We start from the raw sequence: 24,920 nt of genomic DNA, 5'->3' as shown, positions 1-24,920 counted from the left end.
GTGATGGTTATTTCACTTCAAAATCACCGTGAATTTTTATTGTTTGTAATTAACTTTTCCCTGGAACTATTACAAACACACGCATCCGTTCCAGCCTTCCTCCTCCCAGGTTTACTCGTTATTCCCAAACCCTCTCGGTCTCCTCGGGTCTGTCCAGGCCCAGCTCTCCTCAGCAGGGAGATGCTCCAGACCCCGACTCTGTGGCCTGCACTGGATCCCCTCCAGGAGCGCTTTGTCTCTCTTGTACTGAAGAGCCCAGAACTGGGCACAACGTTCGGATGGACACAAGTGTGAGGAAAGGCTGAGGGAATTGGGATTGTTCTGCCTGGAGGAAGCTTTGGGGCAGCCTCATTGTGGCCTTCCAGTGCCTCAAGGGAACTTAGACATGGGGAGAGACTGCCTACAAGGACATGTAGTGACAGGATAAAGGGGAATGGGTTCGAACTGACAGGTTTCGATTCGAAATTAGGAAGAAATTGCCCGTGAGGGTGGTTAGGCTCTGGCACAGGGTGTCCAGGCGATTTTGGATGGAGGATAACTCTGAAAGCATGCAAGGCGAGGATGGAGGGGGCTTGGAGCAAGCTGGTACGGTGGGAGGTGTGGCTGCCCACGGCAGGGTTTTGGAACCGGCTCCTGTCCGCCGTCCCTGCCGAGCCAGGCCATGCGGGCCCGTCCCTCCCGGCTCTCCCCGCGCTCCGCTCCGCATGGTCCCGCCCGCTCCCCCCCGCCCGCGTGGGCCGCGCCGGCCCCGCCCCCTGGCGCGGGGATTTTCCACGAGGCCGCGGCCCGGCCGCACGTAGCGCACGCACGCGAGCCCGCCGCTGGCGCGAGGCGGCCGCAGCCAATCGGAGCGCGCCGGGGGACGGCGCTGACCAATGGGCGCTGTCGGGGGGCGGGCCCTGTGCGCGAGGGCGGCTATAGGCGGGCGGGCGCCGAGCCGCGGGGTCTCAGTCAGAGCCGGGGCGGCGTCAGCGGTGCGGCTGCGGAGCGGGGCTGCCGGCACACCGGTGAGTGAGCGCGGCCGGCGCAGCGGCTCTCGCTCCGACCCCCGCGGGCCGAGAGGCCTCGGGTTCCCTTCTCCGGGGAGCAGCCGCGGAGCCCCGGCCGTCCCAGCGGCAGAGGGCCGGGCCGAGGCTCGGTGGTCCCCGGGGGGGGGAGGGTGCAGGCCACTGTGTATTCCCACAGCACCGGCGGGGAAGGGAGGGCCCGAGGCGCCCTGAACCCCGCCAGTGTGTGGGGGTGGGGATTAAAACCCGGGGGGTGTGGTGGGTCAAGGCGGGGGCAGAATCGGGTGTATGATGGGTCATGGCATCCTCAAAAGCAGAGTTTAACCTTTTTTTTTCTTTTAATCATTAACAGTCGCTCTCGGATTGCGTGTGGTGATTTGGACCTTCCCCTCTTTAGTGGATGTCCTTCAGCTTCCCATCTCAAATATTTAACATTTGCTGGCACTCTGTCTGTGTCTGGGGTCTCTTAGAGGGTAATTTAGTGCTAGGTGTCCCAAGGCAGCGCTGGTGGGGAGAAGCAGGTGGACGTGCAGGAGTGGATAAAGAGCTGCCTGTTACCCTGCTTGCCTCATGCGGGGCTGCCGAGAGGATCCTGCGCTCCCTCCCGCTCCGTTACTCGCCTGCTGAGTCACAGGGTAGGGCCGTGGCGCTCTGAGCCTGCCAGGAAGTAGTGAAATTTGTCATCCAAACCCACGGGCTTGGGCCAACGCAGTTTCAGGCCTCCATCTTCTTAAATGAGGCGAGAGAAAGTGGTTTAACGTGTTTGTGATTTGCTCCCTGCCAGGCATCCTTTAGAACCCGTTGGATCATGTTGTAGAGGTGAATTAATACCCTGTGGAGTGCAAAGGAGCAAGGTTGGAATATGCACATTTGTTCAGTTTCTAGGGGTACTTTGGCAGGGGAATTAATATGCTGGTGTCTGATTGAGTGCACTCAAAGGTCTCAGCTTTTTTCAGAGCACTGGTGGTATAAGAGTTAAGGTCATAAGGACCTTTTAAGTGTCAGGAGAGGCTTCCCCTGATAAATGTGGCAGGCCTGTAATAAGACACTCACTGGGGCAGTTCTTTCTATGGCTAGACTTTACTGTTGCTTTTTAAATCTCCATTCAGATGCTTGCAGTGCTCAGCCTTAACCCTGTATTGATTTTAGAGGAGTGTGGCTGCAAAAGACCTCACAATACAGGTTTTGGTGGTAGGCTTGACTATAAAAAGAAAAAATCTTTGGAAATAACTTTCAACTGGAGTTAATCTCCATTTGGGAATACTGCATTCCCTGGGGTCAGATGAGGAATAAGTGGTGATTTCTTAGACTTGAGCTGGTAGTGAAGAAGGTCCTCCAAGCTGGCAGGGGGTTGTAACTTACTCTTGGAGTAGGTACCCCAAGGCTCCTGGGCAAGCTGGAGTGTGAGGCTTCCCCCTGAAGGGAGACAGTGACCTTGTCAGCAGATTATGCTGCAAAAAAAGGTTTAAGGCAGTGTGCTCGTTAAATACCACTGTGGCCTTTGCGTGTTTGGCAGAGGACAAAGGTCTGAGCAGATCCCTGCTGGGACCTCTCCTGCCTTCAGTCAGCATTTCCATGGTTAAACCTGGGCACGGGCTGACCCTTGTGCTCTAGATGAGTTGACTGACTTGATCGAGGCAGAATACAGGAGCTGTACAGCAGTTTTTGCCTATAGCTCAAAGGGAAATATGTTTCTTGAACACAGGAGTGAGCAGTTTGCAACAGGAGGAAAAAAGGAGCATCAAGAATTTTTGGGGTGATGCAGTGCTGTGAAATGCCCCTTTCTACAGAAAAGGGAAGGGCTTGTGGTCCTTTGTCAGGGATGCTCAAGCACTGTCTGATCTGGCAGACACTGCCATTGGAAGCTCTTGCAGTGTGTCTATTCCTCAAGTGCTTCCTTGATAAAGGTTAGCAGCCAGCACACAGAGCTCCTGGAAACTGGCTGTGCTTTCAAAGAATGAGACCACTCAAGTTTTGTGTCAAAGCCAGGGTTCTGAAAATGAAAGTAAGGTTTAGCAGGTGCCATCCTAATAAACTCTGAAAACCCTTTTTGGATGAGTGGGCATTCTCCCTGTTAGCCATTGCTCAGTGCATCTGCAGAGAGCCAAGTGTTGGTGTGGGTGGGACTGATAAGCAGAGAGTTGCAGGGATTTATTTCTAGCCTGTGTTCACTGATTGAAGCTAAGCAGTGGCATCATGAAGGTCAGCTTGAAGAAGTTGTTTCATATTTTAGTCATATCATGTGTCAGTGTGGGGGTCTGACTGAAATCTTAGACAACGTGCAGGGGCATGACAGCTGGAAGGGACACTTGGAAGCCAAGGGGGGACAGCAGAGGCTGCCTGTGCTTTTGACCTGGGGAGGGCAGAGTTTGCTGTGGGGGAGGAAGGAGTGTGTGCAACTATCCCCTCACAGACTGAACCAGCAGCAGCATTTATCTCTAAGGTCATGTTTCTTTAACTTTGCAGTAACTGTGGAAGGATTCACGACCATTTCTGTAAACAGGGTTGCCACCCACATTGGCTTGCCAAAAAAACAGCTTCCAGATAGTTCTGCTTCTGAGGCTGAGCTTTCTTCTGTGCAGATGGGCTGGGTTCAGTGCCAGTCAATGGCTTACAGACATGTGTATGACTTGATTTTTAAAATGTAGCTGGGCTTACATAAGAATTCCCTTACTGCAGTTTTCTGAAGTGGATATTTGTGAGAAGGGGAAAAAAAATAAAATATTCAAAATATTAGGGGGATTTTTATTCCTTTTAAGATGAGAACAGGAAAACCTTCCTGTAAATGCTCAGCACAGTGTAACTATCTATTAGTGCAAGCTTTTAATGAGAGCTGTGACTGCTTCTCTTTCGTCACTGGTTCCGTTTGGCTCTGAGCAGCTGCTGTGCATACTAAGAGAGCACTCTGGTCTCTTATCAAAAAGAACTCTTAACTGAGAGCAGAGGGTTGCTGTTTTGAGATCTCTCTGCTGCTCTGACATGGTGAGGTGATATTCCTTTAGATTTGGAACATCAGAAGAGGTCCCTTGCACATAAGGAAGTGATTTTTAATTTTTTTTTTTAATAATAAAAGTCATGGGACACTGGAAGAGCTTGCCCAGAGAAGCTGTGGCTGCCCCATCCCTGAGAATGTTCCAGGCCAGACTGGATGAGGCTCCTGGTCTTGTGGAAGGTGTCACTGCCCATGGCAGGGCATGGGGTGTGTTGAGCCTTATGGTCCTTTCTCCCCCAAACCATTCAGTGAGTAATTCTAAGCTCTTCTTTTCAGGTACTAAAGATGTCTATTACCAAGATCCACGCCCGTGAAATCTTTGACTCCCGTGGGAATCCCACTGTTGAGGTAGACCTCTACACCAACAAAGGTGAGTCCTTAGCTGCAGGTGCTCATCCCTGGCTTAGATCTGACAGAACTTACAGCCTGCCTTGTTCTAGCTGACTTCTTCCTCCACACGTAAAACTTGATGGAACTTGCTGTGAGACTTGCAGGAGAAGCCTCTGCCTCATTCTGTTGGACGATTTGCTGAGCTCGAGTTCCTGGCGTGGTCAGTGCAGGTTTTTTCAAGGGTGCTGCTTCTTACAGCCTAAACTGTGTGAGAGCTGTTCCAAACCTGGCCTCCTTTCCTTGCCTCAGCATAAACTGGGATAACACCTACAACTTCTGAGTCAAGGCCTTTGTTCCTGTCCTCTAGCAGCTGCTAGTGGCCCTTGTTGTCAGTGCTCCCCACACTCTGTAGGAGGACACTTGAAGTTTTAATTTGTCTGCAGTGGCTTTCTGTAATGACACAGTCTTCTGCTGCACAGTTGAATTTTGGGTAAAGGTTTCTTCTCTGCCTAAGTACTCGGGCATGACTAAAGAACTTGTCTAATTGGGCTTTCACATGTAGCATCTTATATTTTTAATTATTGTGGGACTTTCCCTTCGTTTGTTAGGCTGTTCATCCTATATCTGATAGGATCTGACAAAAGCATTGTGCAAACTCATACCAATGTGATTTGGTGGAATGAGCAAACACAATGGCTGTAATACACTGACTAAAGAGCTGATCTTTCTGCCTCAAAAGATTAATGCAGTCATTTAATGAGACTGCCCCCACTAAGCTCTTTGATTTAGTGGGATAAGGGAAAGGCTGGAGGCTGAAGTTGGCATCTTGAACCCCAAGCAGAGCAGGTTCCAATGTGCAGATTTGCTCCAAGTCCTTGGCTGAAGGAATGGGCTGTCTGGGTGGCTTGAGCTCAGAACTCCTATTAACAGAATAGGTCTCCTAATTGTCCCTTTTGAGCTGTATCCTAGAAGAATTGAAGAGCTTGCCTTGCCTGGGCTCAAAAGCAGCTCCAGTGAATGAAGCTCCCTTTTTGGAAGGGGAATGGATGCCTTCCTTAACTCTTGGAATGCACAGTGGAAGAGGAGTTGTCAGTTTGCTGTTGATCAGTGTGGGGGAGATGCTGATAAATGGGTGGTGCTGTAAATGAGCAGAAAGCTCTTTTAGGATCACTGTGTATGTGAGCACAGGTGTGGTTTAGAGATTTCCTCTCCCAGCTCCAGGGCTGGAAGCGGGTGGCAGGCTGGGGTGGTGTCTGGCTGGAGGATGTTTCGTGGGTTTGTTGTGGCAAGGTGTTCTTTTCCTGTTGTGAACAGGTCTGTTCAGAGCTGCTGTTCCCAGCGGTGCCTCAACTGGAATCTATGAGGCTCTGGAGCTCCGTGACAATGACAAGACGCGCTACATGGGCAAAGGTAAGCCTGGGCCTGGGCCCCCACAGTGCCCTGGGGCAGGACTGCCTCTGCATGTGCTGGGCTCCTGACCTGCTGTCTGTGTTCTGCACAAGCCTGGCAGCTGAGCAGGGGCAGAGGGGACAGACAGGGAGTGACAGCACTGCCTGCCGGGCGTGGGCTGTGAGCTGGGGCAGGCACAGCAAGGGTGGCTGGCTTGTTTTCCTGGGCATGACCTGGAGGGTGACTGCCTCCAGCAGTGCAGCTGCCTGGTTCTGCAGGGCAGAGCACCTGCACAGGTGGGTGTGTGGAGCTGGGCACACCCAGCCACATGAGTGTCACCTGTGTCACCAGTACAGTGTGTCCAGGTGTACTTTGTCACCCTGCTCCTCCTGCACTGAGTGTTGGTGTGTGGCAGAGTGCTTTACCAGTGGTGTAAGGGCATCTCAGCTGCCAGCTCCAAAAGCCTTGGTCATCCTGCACTTAGTCACAAGGTCTTTTCATAGACTCTGTTTTCCCAGAACCCTTAAATCTGTCAGCTCTGACACTGTAGACTGCTTAGATCCCAGCCTGTTAAATCCTGAACCTCAACTTTTATGCCAGCTCCTGTCCACTGTGAATGTGCAGCTGTGCACTGGTAGTCCTGGAAGGTGCCTCTATTTCATTCCCCACAACAGCTGCAGCTGCTCTGGCTTTTAGTCTTCCATTACAGGTAGCCAGGATACTTAGGTTTGTGTTAGTGGTATTAATATTTTACTTGTCTGGGGACTTGGTTATGTGTTCTGAAAAGAAGCTAAACCCAGCAGTCACCAGGCTGGCTTGGGAACAAGTATGGGTGAGAATGAATAGCTGCAAACAAGATGTCATTACCTAATAAACATCCCAGTAGTACTTGTGATTACTCTGGGAGCTTGGACAGTCAGTACTCCTTCTTAACTCGCTGCTCTAAAAGCATTGGTGATGCCTTTGAAGTGTGAGCAATCATCTTGACTTTTGGCTAGAAGAGAATTATTTTCAAACTTTCCTGCCAGTCAGGTGAAAAGAAGCTGAAATACTTTTTGCCTGTTAACAAAGAGTAATTAAAGTGAATAGCTGCTGAATTGAACTTGGGGAGCCTTGTCTTAGATTCATCGTTGTTAATACCTTAACAGAGAATAAATGCCTGGCTGACTGAATGTCCCAAAAACCTGAGGCTCTTATGCTGTTTACCCAGGGCACTTTTTCTTCCAAAGAATCTGTATTTACCTCACTGTGCTAAATGTGTGTATGCTTAGACCTGTTAAGTCTGATCCTATGGGCAGTTCTTAATGGCATTTAATTAGACTGTAGTTAACAGGCTGCAGCTGAAGGGGTTTGTCAGCTGGGAAATAACAGGAGTTATGAAAAAATAATCAAATGGGATGAGTTGCACATAGCTGGTAGGCCTTTTGTAATAGGGGTCTGCAGACTTGGACCATTTGAAAAAGCAGTTAATGTGGCTTAGGATGCAGTCAGCGTTCATCATTCTGAAGCTTAGGTTTTTGGAAGTCTTTAAACACTGCACAGTAAATGAGGTGATACTGTAGCAGTGTTACAAAATACCAGGTAATGAAGTGCCTGAATTTTGTTGTGTGTGCAACTTCTGGGGAAATCTTTTTCCTTCCCTTGCTCCTGGATTCTGAGAGTTGATAGGGGAGCCCATCCTAAAACCTTCTCTTAATGCTGTTGTTCAGGCCCTTGAGGTTTGGGCCTGCAGTGGTGATGGCAGAGTCACAGAGACCTGGGTGGAAAGCCCAAAGAGAGCCTTGCACAGCTTCCTGTACACTTTGAGCCTTTTGTCTCTAGTCCCCTGCTCAGTGCCAGATTGCTGCTGCCTCTGTCCTCTCTTGCATTCCTCTGGGGTTGCCTGGGAGTCTTCACCTGTGCCTTGACTCTGGTGTCCGTTTCGCTTCTGTCAGGTGTCTCCAGAGCTGTTAAATATGTTAACGAGTTCCTGGCCACAGCACTGTGCACACAGGTAATGGATGTGCTCCCAGTGCAGCCCTGGCACTCGGATGAGTCTCTCCAGTGCATGGCCTGGCAGACTAACCTGGCATTCCTGGGCAATTTCTAGCCAGTGCACCCTTCATGCACCTCCCAGTCCAGCCAGGGGCCTCTCTGTGCTCAGACCGGGCTATGAGCTCGGCTTGGACTAGGGCTGGGGCAGCATGAGGTGGTTTTCCTGGATGTTCCTGAGATCCCCTACTAATCCCTGCATAACCTGTGTGTTGACTAGTGTCCGATTTGCTTGTTCCTTCCAGGTGTTTCAAAAGCTGTTGAGCACGTCAATAAAACGATTGCACCTGCACTGATTAGCAAGGTAGGAGCAATCTGTCTTCTCTTAACATCTCCCACAGCCAGGCAGTGTCCAAACAATCCTCTGGTGGTGTCAGTCTGTGTGTTGGAGTGCATGTCAACAAACTGACTTCAGTAGTGGTTTTACTTAATTTACTTAATGAATGCATACCTAACATGTAATGAAACATTCTCCAGCAGCCAGGTGTTGTAGTGTGCAGGAACACCTGAGCCCCTGGGAGCTGCAGGGTGCAGCTGGGATACAAACTGATTTATACTTCAAGGAGTGTCTGAGTGGTGAGGAGGGGCTGGGTTTTATCCAAGCAGGGTAATTTGGAAGGGGAATCTGAGGGGATCTAGAAAAGTCTGCTTGAATGAGATTCCTTTGTGCTTCGTGGGCACTAAGCCCTGCCTACAAAGGCTGGTGCTGAGCTAGGTGATAATGGGTGAAGGGATGGCACATCCAGCTCAGCTGTCAGCCTTGGGCTGCTGCAAGTGCCCAGAAGCTGCTGCTGTGTGATGACAGGAACTGCTCTGGTCAGCTCCGGGTAGCTGCCCTTGAACAAGAGTTGGTGTCAGTGCCCTGGTGGGTAGGTGAGGCTTTGTGGGTCTGTGCTTGGTGTTAAACAATGTTTTGGTTGATTCTCTCTGCAGAATGTGAATGTTGTTGAGCAAGAAAAGATTGACAAGCTGATGCTGGAAATGGATGGGACAGAGAACAAATGTGAGTGGGCTTTGTGTTGCACCGAGGGCTGAAAAGATGAAGATGGGTCAGTAGGATTCTATTTACCAGAAGCAGCAGCCAGTGCAGGGCCTTGTGCTGTGCACTGCCACAATTCAAACAATGGGCTGGTATTGCTGAGTGTCTTTTTATAAAGACACTTCTCTAAACAATTTCTTCCTATTTCAGCCAAATTTGGTGCTAATGCCATCTTGGGTGTGTCTCTGGCCGTGTGCAAAGCTGGTGCTGCTGAGAAGGGAGTTCCCCTGTACCGACACATCGCTGACCTTGCTGGAAATCCAGAAGTCATTCTCCCAGTTCCTGTAAGTCCCTGGGTGGGGCAGGCTGACCTTGGTCAGACCTTGGTTTGACTTTAGCCTGGTGCTCTTGGATCAGGCTCTAGAGAATGAGGAGTGTGAATGTAAGGGCTGTTACCACCTTCCAACCTGGCTTTTCCTGGTTCCTACAAGGCTTTCAACGTGATCAACGGGGGCTCCCATGCTGGCAACAAGCTGGCCATGCAGGAGTTCATGATCCTGCCTGTGGGGGCAGACAGCTTCAAGGATGCCATGCGTGTCGGGGCAGAAGTCTACCACAACCTCAAGAACGTCATCAAGGAGAAGTATGGCAAGGATGCAACCAATGTGGGGGATGAGGGTGGCTTTGCCCCCAACATCCTGGAAAACAAAGAAGGTAAGAATGAGCCAAGTGTAGGAGGAGATGAAACTGATAGCTGGGGAATGAACTGATAGCCTGCCTGATACCAGTGACAAGCAGGATCAATAGGATCAAAGGTGTTCAAATGTGCTCTATTGATGTGGTCAGGTATTCCCTTGGACATCATCTTATGCAGTTTGACAGGATGGTTTTTACTTCAGTGCCTCATTCCTGTAGCAGCTTAAGGGAATCTTGTGCCCTTCCAGTTGAAAAGTGATGTGGGAACATCTGTGCACTGCAGGTGTTCCAGAAGCCAACAGTCAGAGATCAGTGGAATTGTTTTTCTGCAGGCAGAGAGGGAAAACAGTCTGTGTTCTGACTGGTTGTGTGTGGGAAGGCACCAGGGCTTGCCTGGGAAGCTGAGGCAGTTGCTGCTTCCATGGCCAAACAGTTCTGTTCAGGAGCCTGTGGGAGAGGCAGTTTGTCTGTGGGAAGCAAAATATCTGTTCCTACAAAAAACGGTACCAGAGGAGCTTTCTCTGCCTCTCCAGAAATGGAGCTGCTAACAAGGCAGTAGAGCACGAGCTCAGCTCAGTTGCTTTTTACCTTCCCGCTGTTGGTTGTGTTACTGTGGAGGGGACTGGTGAACTGCACTGCCTTTATTGAAGATACTGAGACAGCAGCAGCCGTGTCACTCCTGAGTCCCAGTGTCACAGGCAGCTTTGCAGACATCAGTGAAGATGACCTTGAATGACAGTCACATTCCAAGGAATTTTTGTTGCTGGCAGCACCTGCTTTTGCAGCTTGTGCTACATTAGCATCTTACAGAACACAACCAAACCCACACACACAAAAAAAAAAAAGCCCAAACAAAAAGCCAACCCAACCACAGAAGAAAACACTTGATGTAAGCTTCCTGCTGCAAACAGCCTGGCTGATCCCAGCTGACCCCTGCAGCTTGGGTGGCTGGGATTCTGCCAAACAGTAGCACAGTGGGCAGTATCCTGAGACTTGAACTGAGTGGTTCTGTTCCCCTCTTGGGCAGGTAATTTTCAAGAGGGGCCTCCTGTGCAGAGGCAGGCTCTGTCTCCTTGCTGTCGGGGTGTGGATGCTCAGCACTTCCATGGTCAACACCTGCTCTGGAGCTAAAAGGGATTAGAGTGCAGGCACTGCTTCCTGCCCACATGCATAAAGTTGAAAGAGGATGTGGTATCATCTAGTATTAAGCTTTCCAGGCTGACATGTAGTCCTGCTTGAAGAGATTAGGAATCTCGTAATGGTGTCTCAAGGGTATTACAAGCTAAAAGCAGTATTAAAGTAATATCTTGTTCCAGTCAGTTCAGAAGTGGGAGGATTTAAGAACCTTTTCCTTTGGGCTTTCAGAAGGGGTAAGGGAGATTTGTTTCCAAGGGAGGGTGGAGCTGTTGGGGAATGAAAAGCTTTGGGGTTGGGTGCCTGGCAGGCCCTCAGGACACCTGTGTGTGTTGCAGCTCTGGAGCTGCTGAAGACTGCCATTGCCAAGGCTGGCTACACTGACAAGGTGGTCATTGGCATGGACGTGGCTGCCTCAGAGTTCTACCGAGATGGGAAGTACGACCTGGACTTCAAATCCCCTGATGATCCCAGCAGATACATCTCTCCTGACCAGCTGGCTGACCTGTACAAGGGCTTTGTCAAGAACTACCCAGGTAAGTTGCTCACAGTGAGCAGTGCAGCAGTAGTGGTGACTTGGGGTTTTTTGCTGAAGGAGGGAGTTGGTGTCCAGCCCCTCTTACAGGAGATATCAGAGCTCCTGCCTTTCTCGGGATCTCAGGAATGTTCTGGGAAGGGGGTGGCACCTGTCTGCAGCGCTTTGGTACCGCTCATCCAGACAAGACCTTTGTGCTGGCATTGTCCTGAAGCTGCTGTGTCCCTCTGCAGTGGTGTCCATTGAAGACCCCTTTGACCAGGATGATTGGGGTGCCTGGAAGAAGTTCACTGGTAGTGTCAACATCCAGGTGGTTGGTGATGATCTGACTGTGACCAACCCAAAGAGAATTGCCAAGGCTGTGGAGGAGAAGGCCTGCAACTGCCTCCTCCTCAAGGTCAACCAGATTGGCTCTGTGACAGAGTCCCTGCAGGCGTAAGTTCTGCCCTCTGGGCCAGGGTGGGGCTGGTTTTAACTGGGGGAGATGAACACATGGAGCATATCTGGGGGAAGAGAAATCTGATGGGGTATCTGTCAAGGGAGAGCAATTATTAACTAATGTTATTAACTGGTAGAGAACATTGACAAATAAACCTGTACCTTCGTGGTCCTGACGTCACACGGGTGCCCTGAACAACTTCCCAGGGTCCGAGTGTCTGTGGCAGTAGCTCCTGATCAGCTTGTGCTGTGATCCTGGCCTATACCAATGGGCAGTTCTGTGCTGCCCCTTGGCAGTGTCACTGGAGCAAAGGCTGCTGGGCACAGGGGCATGGTGTGAGCTGCTTCTCTTGGTGTCTTGCAGCTGCAAGCTGGCCCAGTCCAATGGCTGGGGTGTGATGGTGAGCCACCGCTCTGGAGAGACAGAAGACACCTTCATTGCTGACCTGGTAGTGGGTCTCTGCACTGGCCAGGTTGGTAACTGCAGCTTGCTGCAGTTTGGCTCTTTGCTTGATGGGATAATTTGATGGTGAAGCTGAAGCTGTGGTGCACTGCACTGCCTCCAGGGGTGCAGATTTGCTGTGTCTGTTTGCAAGGAACTGGTTTGTTAATGGACTGTGACAAGGAGAGACTTTATCTTGTGCAAACTCACCTTTAACCAGCAATGTCAAAGGTCCCAGCTCCAGTGGCTGTACTGGAGTTTCCTGGTCCTGCAGCTGATAGCAAATGAACAACCTCTGTTGCTGCCAAGACCTGTTGTATTTGCATGTGTAGATACTGAGCCTGATGTCCAAGCTTTTGGTGATGCTTATTAGTCTGAACAAGTTCTGTGTTGGCACTTAAGAGTTCTTCACTAACTTTGTGATTTCCCTCTCAGATCAAAACCGGTGCCCCGTGCCGATCCGAGCGTCTGGCCAAGTACAACCAGCTGCTGAGGTGAGCCTGGGACTGGGAAAGGGCATTAATTCTGCTGCTGCTTTGGGGGCACAGCTTGGGCTTTGCCCTCAGAAACACCTGCAGCTGCAGGACAGGCCCTGGCAGAGGTGCTTGTGGGTGCAGGTGGCTGTAGGCTGAGGAGGAGCTGAGTGGGTGAGGTCCAGAACAGATCCCACCAAGCATCCTGCGGTGCTGGACTGAGACCTTGTCCCTCTGTGCAATTGCTTTGGCAAGCATCTCAAACATTTGGGTTGTGTCAGGTGTGGGGCGCTGCTCCACTGTGCAGGGCCTTGGTGGGAGCTGCCTTGTCACTGTAGGACCTCCAGGGCCCCATGGATCAGGTGTTTCAGGGCCAGGTGTTGAGTGTGAGGCCCATGGCTGTGCTAGTGCAGGGGTTCTGTGCTGGCTGCTGACACCCAGTGCTCTCTGTCCTTCAGAATTGAGGAGGAGCTCGGCAGCAAGGCTCGCTTTGCTGGGAGGAACTTCAGGAACCCTCGTGTCAACTAAGTGTGGAAGAGTCCCCCATGTTCTGGTTCAGCACTAGACATTGACTTAGATCACAATTACCTGTACTAGAAAGATAAGGGCAGCTGAAGGAGACCAGTCTGCAGGTCCTCTTATCCCATAGATGATCCCTTCACCCAGTGTTCTCACCAGCTCTGGTCTGTTAATTGTAATGCTCTGCTGCTTCTGTAGAAGAGCCCCTTGGGGGTGTTCTGTGTATTTAACACCCTCAGGGGTCATGACATTGTGATTCTGGGCATAAACACTTTAGTTCCCTTCTCTGCCTGTCTGATCTTCAACGTTTGGAGCTGTGTGATTTGCAGTGCAGCAAGAGGTACCTGCAGCTAGAGACAGTAGTGTTTTTACATGTGATAAATAAAAGCATCAAACAACTCGATGTGTGTTACTTGGCAGTTATTTGGAGCAGTCTGGGGAGCAGGAATTGCCACTTTTGCATCATGGAGTCATGGAATGGTTTGGATTGGAAGGGACCTTAAGGTTCATCTTGCCCTTTTTCCTGGGGTTTGACAAGAGTTTTTTGGTGTCTCTGTCCCTTCAATGGTTCTGTTACTGTGTCTGCACTCTCACAGAGAGCAGAGTTGTGACCTCAGTCCATTCCCAGACAGGAAAAAACAAGTCATTACCCAGCTGAGCGAGAGGATGTCTAAGGCAGTTGTTGCTGCTGATGGCGTTTTGCCCGTGGTGGCAGAGTTGTGAGAACGTTAATTTCCTAATTTCCAATTTCCTAATTTCCCATTCTGTTAATGACTTGCCGGTGCTCGGGTCCTGGGCTGTGCCCAGCGCTGCCCCCCCGTGGGCGCTCCAGGCCTTGCACCGCACAACCGTAAATCGATTTTGTTTCTTTTAACATTTTAAATCATCACGCTGGGGATGTTACAGCCGGCGCTGCTTTAGGGCACGGGTCATCAGCTACCTTAAAGAATATTCTTACTGCTAGTGCGGCAATAACAAGGAAACGACCTTCCCTGGGCACCTGTGTTTCTGTAGGAGATTTATCTCCTTTGTTAGGCTGCTCTTAAGAAGGGCTTTGCTATAAATACCGAGTTTACCAGCCCCAGCTCAGCACGGGGCCAGGGCCCCCTTTCTCCCACATTCGTCCTTTCTCCAGGCCTTGCTCTGAGCTGGTTGCACTCCACGGCAGATTTGAAGCCCACTGCACTTTTCACACTTAGCTGATCTCTGAATTAGAGCTGTTAAATGAATAAACCAGCTAATTACACACAAATCCTATCAAGGGATTTTTCTTCTCAAAGAGGCAGCTTCTACTATCTGCAGAATGGTTTAGGAAGCTTTTTAGCAGATCTCTGTTCAGGAGCACACGTAGGGCTGTTCCTCACCTGGCAATTCAGTAAGTGAAGTCCAAATGCTCTACCCCCTTACCTGGGCCTCTACGTGTACCTGGTGCTTTCCTTTTAATAAGCATCAGAAAGCAAAAGGAGCTGGAAAATCAGGTCACTGGTTGCCATAAATCGACCATAAAGCCCGAAGGGCAGCGAGGCTGTGATGAAATGAGTGACATGAGCAGGGCCTGGCAGCTGGGCTGCTGTGCTTGTGTGGGGCAAAGCCAGGCTGGAATGCTGGAATCCTGCTCTGTTCACAGGAATAGCTCAGTCCCAGCTCTCACAAAAGCCCCTTCCACTTGTGCTGGAAATGGAGCCGGGCACGAATTCATTATCGTTCACACCTTGTCAGAGCCGGGTGGAGAGAACAGTTACAGGTCAATTATCAGGTGTGTGTGCCTTAAAATAACCAGGAACTGGCAGGGTTGGAACATTGCTTGGGCTGTACAGCCCCGAGCTGGAGTCAGCTGCCACTGAACCGTGTGCTCCTCCCTGCACCGTGAATCAATCCTGCCGTGTCAGATGCTGTGCTCACCTGTCCCATCAAACCCCTTCCACAAAGCTTTCAAGTTAAATCTCAGAGAGTATTTGGGCCAGATCAGCAAGGGGCTTCCAGCTGCAGCGGATTCAGGCTCTCCCTAATGAGGCTGCAGCGTTGAAAGGAGTCACTTGCAAAGAAAGAAAGGAGCCCCGAGTGGGGAAGTGCTGGAACGTGGGGCTGGGGTTTGTAGATAAGGATTTTAAGCGCGTTAGAGAAAAGTGAATGATTGGTAACGCTGTGTGTGTTTGTGGAGTGAGGGGAATAAGTGAATAGGGAGCATGATTTGATTGCTGAAAATCAAGACCTAAACCTGCAGTGCTGGAGAGGGGGGGAGCTGTGTCTGCTCCTTAATCAGGGCTCAGCTCCCGCTGCACAGCTCCTCACCTTTCTGTGCTGTCCCCACGGAGTTGGACTCGAAAGGCTGTGCTTTATAACAGACAGCAAATGTGGCACAGCCAGTGGCTTTATTACTGCAATAATTTGCAGGGATGGCACTCCTTGGAGCAGAGGAGGCATCAGCTTAGCAAACACGAGCTGGGAGGCTGCTCTGAGAATAGCAGCCAGGCTTAAAAGCAGAGCTGTGTTGAGTGATGGGCAGAGGGGAGAGGCAGGTGGTGCTTCTGGGAGCTGTTCAGGAGCAGGATTTATAACGGAGTGATGCAAAGGAGTGCACTGGGAAAGCTCTCCCATTAGCCCCTGGCTCTGTTTCTAGGTGTGGAGGGGTGGCTTTTCTGCCTTGTATCCCAGCCTGCTCTTAGCACTGCTTTCCTCGTGCTGGTTTTTAGGTCCTGTACGGGCGCTGCCACAGTGAGTTTGCTCTGGACAGGAAGGGATGTTGCCGTCCCTCAGTGATCTTGAGAAACCCGATGATTCAACATTTGGCTTTCCTGCCAGACGTGAGCCCCTGGTGGGAGCGAGGACATCACTCCTGACCTTCCCTGCCAGCAGCTGAGGCTGGGGCTGGGCTCTGCGGGGACACTGAGGGTGGCTGTGCCATCGGGACAGGGCTCAGAGCCAGCCCTGCCTGTCCCCAGCAGCTCTGGGGCTGTGGCCTCACTCTGCCTTTCACAGCAGCATTTCAAGAGCTGTGCCAGGCGCCAGCTCGGGCCCACCACTCCCTTGGAAAGCTTTTATTGCTCTTCATTTGTGTTGCAGGGTGAAATGATTTCCCTGCAGATAGCTGTGGGTGGGTGTGAGAACGCAGGAACCCGGCTCCTCTGAGCAGGTGGGAACGTGGCCTCTCCCTGCAGCTGCCTCCTGGGTCACCAGGGTGGTGATGGAGCTGGAGCTGGAGCTGGAGCTGTCGCTGTCCCATCCTGGGGAGCCAGGTCTGGTCCTTTCTGCAGGGAGAGAGGCCCAGAGGGAACCAGGTGCCATCAGGTCTGGTGCACTTTGCATACACTTTATGCTCCATGGATAGACACTCTCAGAGACTGGAAGTGCAGGGTGTGGAGAAGGGGAACCAGGAAAAGAAACAAAGCCAAACCAGCCGCAGACCTTAGTTCTGCTAGGAAAACCTGGAGGTAAAAGCAGAAAGAAAAAGCCCCACAAAAAAAAAAAAAAAAAAAACACCCAAAAAAACCCCAAACCAAAACAAAAACAAAACAAAAAAAAAACAAGGAAGAGAATTGAGGAATTGAGGAAGAAAAGGGGTTGAATAAAGAACTCAGATGATAAAAATGGCAGATAATAAAAATTAAACTATGAGGAAGAAAATAATCACAAGGCCCAGATGACTTCCTTGTGCCACACTTGAAGTGAGTGTGTGGTGAAATCTCAGGCCTGAAGCACAAGGCACAGCTCTGTCTGGAAACACACACAATTTAATCATCCAGGTGCCAGTTACAGGCTTAAGTTACAGGAGAGAGGAGGAATACGGGCTAATTCTGCAAAATAAGCCCTTGGACGAAGGCCAGGCAAGCTGACACCTCGGTGACAGCAATGTCTGCAGGAGCATCCCCAGGTCAGTGTCCCTGTGCTTATGGGGCTGTCAGCAGCCACGGGGCCAGCGGGGGACTGGGGGTGCCTGTGACAAACACAGGGTGTCGAGTTCCCCTGGAAAACCAGCCGGGAAAGCACCTGGGCTGGAGCAGTCCCAGACAGGAGAGGTGGATGGCTCTGGCAAGGCAGGCAGGTAGGTCTCTGCTGCTGAACAAACCCTGAAATGCTCCTGCCCAGCTGCTCGGGGTGAAAGATGTTAAGAACAAAGCTCTGAGGTGGAGAGAGGCCCCTGGGGGAGCTGCAGGTTTGAGTCCTGCTCAGCCTGGACACCACCAAGACCTCGGCTGTGTTGTGTCGTTTCCCTGCTGCTCGCTTGTCTCACCTGTCCCCAGGGATGGGTGACACTTCCCGGGCGGTGGGGAGGGTTCCTCAGTCGGTTTTGTACAGTGCTTTGAAGATAACAAGTGCTGAGGGAGGAAAGGAGATGATGCTTGAAATGGAAATGTTCCCATTGCTGTGGCTCTGTTTTCTCTGCCTTCAGAGAAGTCCATTCAGAGGTTTCATCAAAGGCAGCAGTGTTGCAACAGCGGGGAAAGAGCAGCTACAAGGGGCAGGTGGGAGCCAGGCACCTCCTCCCGGAGGAGCAATTTGCAGTGGGAAGGACAAAAATGCAAATCCGAAATCAATTCATCTCTCCCTTGAATGCTTTGGTCATTTGTAACAGCTCAAAGCCAAGTCACTTAGGACAAGAAGGGAAACTTGTAAATCCATTTACTGCTTCCTGCACTGGAGGAGTGGTGGATTTACAGAGGGGATGCACAAAGTGCCCAGCTGAGGTGCTCCACAGGAGAGCTCAGCAATATCAGAGCAAACCTTCGAAAGGCCAGACCTGGCAAGCAGCCCCTGTTTGGGGCTACTCTTCCCTCCCCTGGATGTCAGATTCAACTGGTTTTACATCTGCTTCTATTGTGAGCACTCAGTCGATAATTGATTAGGAGCAATCAATTGATATTAACTGCAAGGAATGTAGAAATGAGCCAGCTCTCTGTGCGTGTGCTTGTGGCTGACAGTGAATTCCCTTTACCCAAGCCCAGCAGTTTAAAGACTGAAAATACTCCCTCTGAGCTGTGAGATCCCCAGTGGATCTGCACAAGGCACCTTGTCCATGTTGGAAAGGAGATGGAAAGGCCTCGAGATTTTGTGTGTGTGGCCACAGAGCTGGATGTGAACGTGCCCCTCTGTTTGTGTGAGTGAATGTGCATGGACTCAGTGTCCAGTGGCTGCTCAGACATGAGCCTGGGAGGCTTGAAAGTGAAAAGATACCAAAAAACACAACAAAAAATCACCCCAAATCCTCCGGTGCTTGGATCCCTTTTCCATCTCCCTGCTTCAAAGGGCTGCTGTCAGTTTGTGATGTTGGTACAATCCAGCAGCTGTTTGGGGTTGAAAGCAAGTTAGTTGTATTTAATTTGTTTAGCAGGTTTTATCTGGTATGTAAATCCCAGAATGGGTTCCTGTGCCTGTCCCTAGGTGTAAGCAGGATACAGAGCTGAGCATCAAGGGTGATGCAATTAATCCCACTCCTGAGGAAAGACTCATTAGTCATTTGGAGCTCCAGCACTGGTGCCTTTCAAGGTGCACAAATCTCTCGTTAGACACGTTTCATGTTCTGCAGATGCCATTTTGTCCCCTCTCCACATGCACTGGAACATGCCCAAGTTTACAAAAATGAGAGGAGCGATTGTTAGGGCTGAAATTTTTTTTGTTCCCTTTCAATGGGATTTTTTTTCCCTTTGCACGGCGCACATCCTGGGCTTTGATAAATGAGTCTCACCAGACACTGTGGTAAGCCAACCTCTGCTAATATTCATTATGCAGAAGGCACTAGGAAATGGTCTGACTCAGGGAAATTGAAAACCTTTAAAAGATAAAAAGGTTTTAAATTTTTTTTTAATTTAATGAGGAAACTAATTTATAACATTTTACATTTAAAACATTTCAGGAATGTTTTAAAAGATTCAAAATATTAAGCCCAGAAATGTTGTGGTTTTATGTGCTGTGTGTTAGAAACCTGAGAATGGTCACACAGGAAACAGAAATGGTCACACAGAGCTTTTCCCCCCAAATTCCTGGGGTATTTGAAAGGTGTGTAGGGACATGGTTTGGTGGTGCACTGGGCAGGGTTAATGGTTGGACTGGGTGATGTCAGAGGTCTTTTCCACCTTAATGATTCTGTGAGCCATGCGTTCAGAAGTCCCTAGCAGAACAGGACTGAGCCAATACACTTAGATGGCAGAAAATGTGTTTGAGGGTGACTGAGGATGTTCAAGGACCTGCAGGGAGCCCTCGAGATGGGGCTGGGTGTCCCACAGGCTCCCTGGTAATGTTTCCATCCCCTGGCAATCCCCATCCCATAGCAATCCCCATTCCCTTACAATCCCCATCCCCTGGCAATCCCCATCCCATAGCAATCCCCATCCCATGGCAATCCCCATCCCATGGCAATCCCCATTCCCTGGCAATCCCCATTCCCTTACAATCCCCATCCCCTGGCAATCCCCATCCCATAGCAATCCCCATCCCATGGCAATCCCCATCCCATGGCAATCCCCATCCCATGGCAATCCCCATTCCCTTACAATCCCCATCCCCTGGCAATCCCCATTCCCTTACAATCCCCATCCCATAGCAATCCCCATTCCCTTACAATCCCCATCCCATAGCAATCCCCATTCCCTTACAATCCCCATCCCATAGCAATCCCCATTCCCTTACAATCCCCATCCCCTGGCAATCCCCATTCCCTTACAATCCCCATCCCATGGCAATCCCCATCCCCTGGCAATCCCCATCCCCTGGCAATCCCCATCCCCTGGCAATCCCCATCCCATGGCAATCCCCATCCCATGGCAATCCCCATCCCATGGCAATCCCCAGGAGCTTCTCCCTCTCCCCACAGGACAGCAGAGTGGCTGTGCCATGGTCACCTGCCAGATCAGCCTGTCCTGATGGGAACTGGTTCCTCCAGCCTCGGGGAAGTTGCATCAGATCAGGGAATGGCACAGGGCTCTGCTGAGCCCCTGGCATTTGCTGCTCCCTCCAGTGTGTGTGAAAATGCCCAGACTGATTTAATAAATCTCATTTCCATTACTTCTGCTTTTACTGTAACCCATCCAGCCACTTCTAGACAGAGGTCTCTGTGTCCAGGAGGAGTCCACACATATCCAGAGCATTGGCCTCCAAGTGGGATGAGCCTTCCAAAAAATTCTCTGCTAGTATCTCTGGAAATGAGATTTTAAATTCCTGAGATTTCTACAGTAAACAAAACAAAGTAGAAAACCCCCCCAAAGCAAACAGTTTTCAGCTAAAGGGATGGTATTCAGATATGACAAAGGGAAAGAAAGAGTATAATCCTTTTTTGTGAGTGGAGTTAGGTCATCTATAAAAGCCTCTCAGAATATTATCTCCTGAGCTAATCGCTGTATTGACATTTGCCTGTTTCATTAGAGCTGAGTTTTTACTGCATTGCTGAGGTTACAACCTGACTCATCTGTCATGGTCAAGGACTGGTTTGTAATTTCATGACTGGAGAATTAAAAAAAAAAAAAACAAAACAAAAACCCCCACAAACCTCCATTATTTTAACTAGTTGGGCTGAAATAGGGTTCACAAAATTCTCAGTATTGATGTGTTTTGACTTCATAGCTCCTAGGTAGATTTTTTTCTCATAGATTTTTTATTTCAATCAGTTGGCACAGTGTCAGTTATTGAAAAAGAGCAGGTTAAAACAGATTTGTAAAGAGATAATTTTTAAAAGTTAAATACACCACATACACTACCATATGGATATCAGATAAAATAGGTGCAAGGGTTGGCAAAAGAAGAAAGAACCCCTCAGTGGAATTTTGCCGCTGTTTGGTTTTGTTCCCCTGAAATGAAGGAGGTGGAATGGTAACAGGTGAGACATGGTGTGATTTTCTGTGACAACTACAACAACAACACAATAGTAATAATCTGAAGTTGCTGAGGTTTCCTTGTCTTGGTGGATCTGGGAGGTGCCCAGAAGAGCTGAACTCTGTGACTGAGAGCCCCGAAAGGACAAAGCAGGGCAAAAGCCCTGGGAGGGTGTGGGAGATGGGGAAGCAGCAGCAGGGTGGGGAGCCAGGAGCGTTCCAGAGCCAGAACACTCAGCAGAAACTCTGCTGCTCAGATCTCCACAAATATCCAGGGGTAAGGAACAGGAATGTGAGGATTAACCCCGTGTGGCACGCTGGAATTTCAGTGTCTCTGTGCCTTTGGCCAATTAGGCTTTCTCTGTGTCAGCAGTTCCCACCTCCCAGCAGTGCTGGGAGACAGAGGCACAAAACAACAACAAAACAAAACAAAACAAAAAAAATCCAGAGATTCAGACTTTGCCTTGTCAGAGAGCTGCCAGGATCTCACAGGGACAAGTCTGCATGAACATCAGATATTTTACACATAGAACACAGAACGTGCCCACTCATCCCACCAGCGACCTCTCTCCACTTGGATGTAAACCAGGAAAATCTGCAGTGACCACACAGAGGAACAAAGGTCTCCCTCAGCAGCATTTGGGTGTTCCTTGATCTTCCTGGTGTTAACTGAACTCCCTGGCTTTAGCTGGGAGAAGATTATGGGACAAGCTCTGTGGCTTTGTTTATTATTGTCCACAGGGAGAGCTGCATCTTTGCCAAAAAACAAACCAAAACAATAAGAAGAAAGCCCTGTTTCTAGGGTGAACAACCCCATTTCTTTCAGCCTTTCCTTGTGCCCCATCCCTCTAATCAAGGTGGTGACCTCCTCTGCACTAGGATACACACATTATAAATATAGAATTTCCCCATCACAGAGAGAGTGACTGGGAAAAGCTGAAGACAAACCTTTCATCGTGGCAATTCATGGGGATTTTAGTGCAGACATCCAGAGGCCAAGGAACATGAAATTGTAATTAGTGCAGAAAATAGGAGAGATGGAATCGGGCTCTATCAAGGACAGCCTAAGTGTAGCTCCGAGATGGCTGTGTCAGACACTGAACTGATGTGCATTTCCAGACCCTTATCTAAATTAGTTATTAGAACACAATCAGCTTTGTGTCTCACCCTCTGGTGGTAATGTCCCCTAAGTTATGCTGGGGATAAATTTGTTCTGTATGTTCAGGGCAGAGAACTGAATTCCTCTGATGTGCACAGCTCAGATCTCCTTGTGTGTTCTCTTCAGTGAGAACAGTTCCCACTTCCCCCTGCTGAAGGCAATAACAGCCTCAAACTTATCTCTGCAGCACCACTGGAATCGACCATGGAGACAGTTTACAGAGACAGCAAACACTTGGGGTTACACCAGTGTAATTGAGGGCAAAATCTGCCCTGACATATCCGAGTGCCTTTTCACAAGGAAGATATAATTCCACATGAAAATGCTCAGATCCCCGGGAAGAATGTGTGACTTTCTTTACAGCCATGTGATTTATTTTGCTGGCCTGTGGAAGAGAGGTGAGGTTAATGTTAAATAACAAGTTTCCTCTATTTTCAGCTCTGGTACCTTCACGTTATCTTGTCTAAATATGTGATAGCTCCCAGATGAAGAAGCTTAAAAAAAAATCTAAGTGACCAAGTGCTTTATTAATTGCTATTCAGTAATTTGGAATTCTGCTGTTGTGTCAACTTCCTCACTGCACAGAGCAGCAAGAAGCAGCATCAGCTGTTTATCCAGCAAAGCACTTATGCATAATCTGAATATTCAGTGCAGGGCCAGTAACAGCAGCTTAATGTGACTGATACAGAGTGTGAACCTTAGAGGACTGATGGACTGGAGCTTCTGACAGAGCCATAAAATTCTGTACCTCACCTCCCATTGAAGACACTTCAAACACACTTACTTGTAGGGCTGATAACTGTTCACTTATTCATGAGAATGAGACAAACACTGCATGATGGACATGTCCAGGATAGAGGGACCTGGCCACAGCAGGGCTGCTCTGCCCTGGCACCACCCTTGGGCACCAGGGTCATCCTCATGGGGCTGCCCCATCCCTGAGAAGGTCCTGGGCCAGCTCAGGAGAGTGGAAGGTGTGGGACGGGATGGGCTTCGAGATTCCTCCAAGCCAAACCATTCAGTGATTCTGTAGATTTCCACCTTGAGCTGCACCAGGGAAGGCTCAGGTCAGTCCTCTGGGAGGTCTGAGTCGGCAGGTTAGACTTTTGGAAATTCAGAAAGGATTTCTTCACGTTAAGAGTGGTCAGACACTGGCAGGAGCTGCCCAGGAAGGTTTGGAGTCCCCATCCCCGGAGGTGCCCAAGGACCGGCCGGACGTGGCACTCCGTGCTCTGGGCTGGGGACAAGGTGGGCATGGGTCGTAAGTTAGACCCCATAACCCCAGAGGTCTTTTGTAACCTCACCGATGTTGTGATTCCACCATACCGGGGCAGGCACGGGCTGGGCTGGGAACAGCGGGGGACAAAGACACCTTAGGACAACCCCCGTGGCGCTCGGGACAGCGATCACGAAAGCGGCCCGCAGAAGCAGGGGAAGAAATGGAGGAAGACAGCGAAAGGGAAGAAAGGGACGGGGCAGAGGGAAGCGCGGCGGGGCCGAACCACCCCTCCCTCACGGCCGCCTTTGTGCCCAGCGCCGCCCCCGCCTCCCCTCGGTTTAAATCCCCTCCATCCCGCGCTGCCATTGGCCGGCACCGCCCGCCGGGTCACGCGGCACGGCGCGGCAGCCAATGGCGCGCGGCGATACTGGCGGGGCGCGCGGCCGGCGGCGTTGCTGGGTGCCCGCGGTGCGTGCGTGCGCGAGGGCAGGGGCGGGCGGGGGCAGCGCGGGACCGGCCGCTGCTCCTCCTCCTCCTCCTCCTCCTCCTCCTCCTCCTCCTCCTCCTCCTCCTCCTCCTCCTCCTCCTCCTCCTCCATCCCCTCCTTGTTTCCCGGGAAGATGCCCCTGGGCTGCCGCTGCTGAGGCACCGCGCGGGGTCCCCGCCGCTCGCTTCCCCCCCGCGCCGCCGCCGCCGCCGCTTTGTCCCGGCAGCGCCCCGGAGCCGCCGCGGATGGTGTAGAGCCCGCCGAGGTGGGTGGGCCGCGGTGGCGGGGAGAGGCCGCGGCCGCCCCCGGGGAGCGCGGGGAGGGAGCGAGCTCCGCGGGGATCTCCCGCGGGGGCACCGAGCGCCTCGGCGGAGTTCTGCCCGCCGGGGCTGGGCTCTGTGTGCGTGTGTGTCTTTGGGGGTGATTTGTTTGTTTTAGCCGCGTTTCTTTATTTGTTTCTTTATTTTACTGCTCGTCTGTCGTGTCTGCTTGATGCTCCATTGGAATAATGTGCTCAGGAAAAGGCTTAACTTGTTAGCCATCCAAATAAAGGGGGTGTACGACTTATATGTGATTTAAATGCACGCACACGGGAGAACGACTTAGCCTTTTAAAAGGCACGCTTGCTTTCATGTGTGTAGGTACGGAATACTGAAATGAAGATTTTATGCAAATTAATTTAATCATAACATTTTCAGTACCATAGAAAGGGGTGGGGTTTTCTTTCTTCTTTTTTTTTTTTTTTTCCCCCTTTCGTTTGTTTTGTTTTGTTCCCATTTCTCTTTCTAAAGCTTGAAAAGAAGATGCCCAGAATCAGGAAAGTAGTAGGAGGTAGACAACATTAGAGGCTTCATTGCTGAAACTGACTGCTCAAGAAATTGCTGGGAAGAAAACAATATGATTCATTGTTGAGGTGTCTCTGCCTTTAGATTTATTTTTACAGGCTGCTTACAGTTATTTTGGTTTGTTGAGTTCTTATGTTGAGTTTTTCCTCGAAGCAGCAGCGTTCTTGGAGATGAGGAGCTCAGAAGGTTTTTATGCAGTCAGCAGGCTGCTGTCTGATGGCTGTTTACTCCTGGCTTACATTGGCCAATTATTGAAATCAAAGGTGTTATTTTGTTTGTGCACCAGTACAGCTGAATTGAGGAGCCTCATGCACTAGTTCATCCTGTTAGAATTCAGGAAAAATCTTTTCTCAGAACAGATATGAAGTGACAATTCAGGTAGTGTGCCTGTTCTGAAATGTGGGGTTTAGCCAGAGAAAGATGAATACTGTGTCAAAAGAAGT

At 50.3% G+C, this 24,920-nt stretch overlaps 1 protein-coding gene across 1 annotated transcript; it reads left to right on the top strand.

The window, feature by feature from the left end:
• Positions 1-946: 946 nt before the first annotated feature.
• Positions 947-13,320, top strand: ENO1 (enolase 1). Its single transcript, XM_062507384.1, has 12 exons — positions 947-1,007; positions 4,276-4,369; positions 5,644-5,739; positions 7,995-8,053; positions 8,683-8,752; positions 8,939-9,072; positions 9,220-9,442; positions 10,897-11,094; positions 11,327-11,528; positions 11,896-12,004; positions 12,409-12,467; positions 12,905-13,320. The coding sequence occupies exons 2-12, from the start codon at positions 4,285-4,287 to the stop codon at positions 12,972-12,974; spliced, it is 1,305 nt and encodes a 434-aa protein (XP_062363368.1). The 5' UTR covers positions 947-1,007; positions 4,276-4,284; the 3' UTR covers positions 12,975-13,320.
• Positions 13,321-24,920: the final 11,600 nt, after the last annotated feature.

The sequence above is a fragment of the Cinclus cinclus genome, chromosome 23 (assembly GCF_963662255.1).
Source record: "Cinclus cinclus chromosome 23, bCinCin1.1, whole genome shotgun sequence".
NCBI classification, from domain to species: Eukaryota; Metazoa; Chordata; class Aves; order Passeriformes; family Cinclidae; genus Cinclus; species Cinclus cinclus.
Note: the sequence above shows the minus strand (reverse complement) of the source record. Positions and strands in the feature narration are given on the sequence as shown.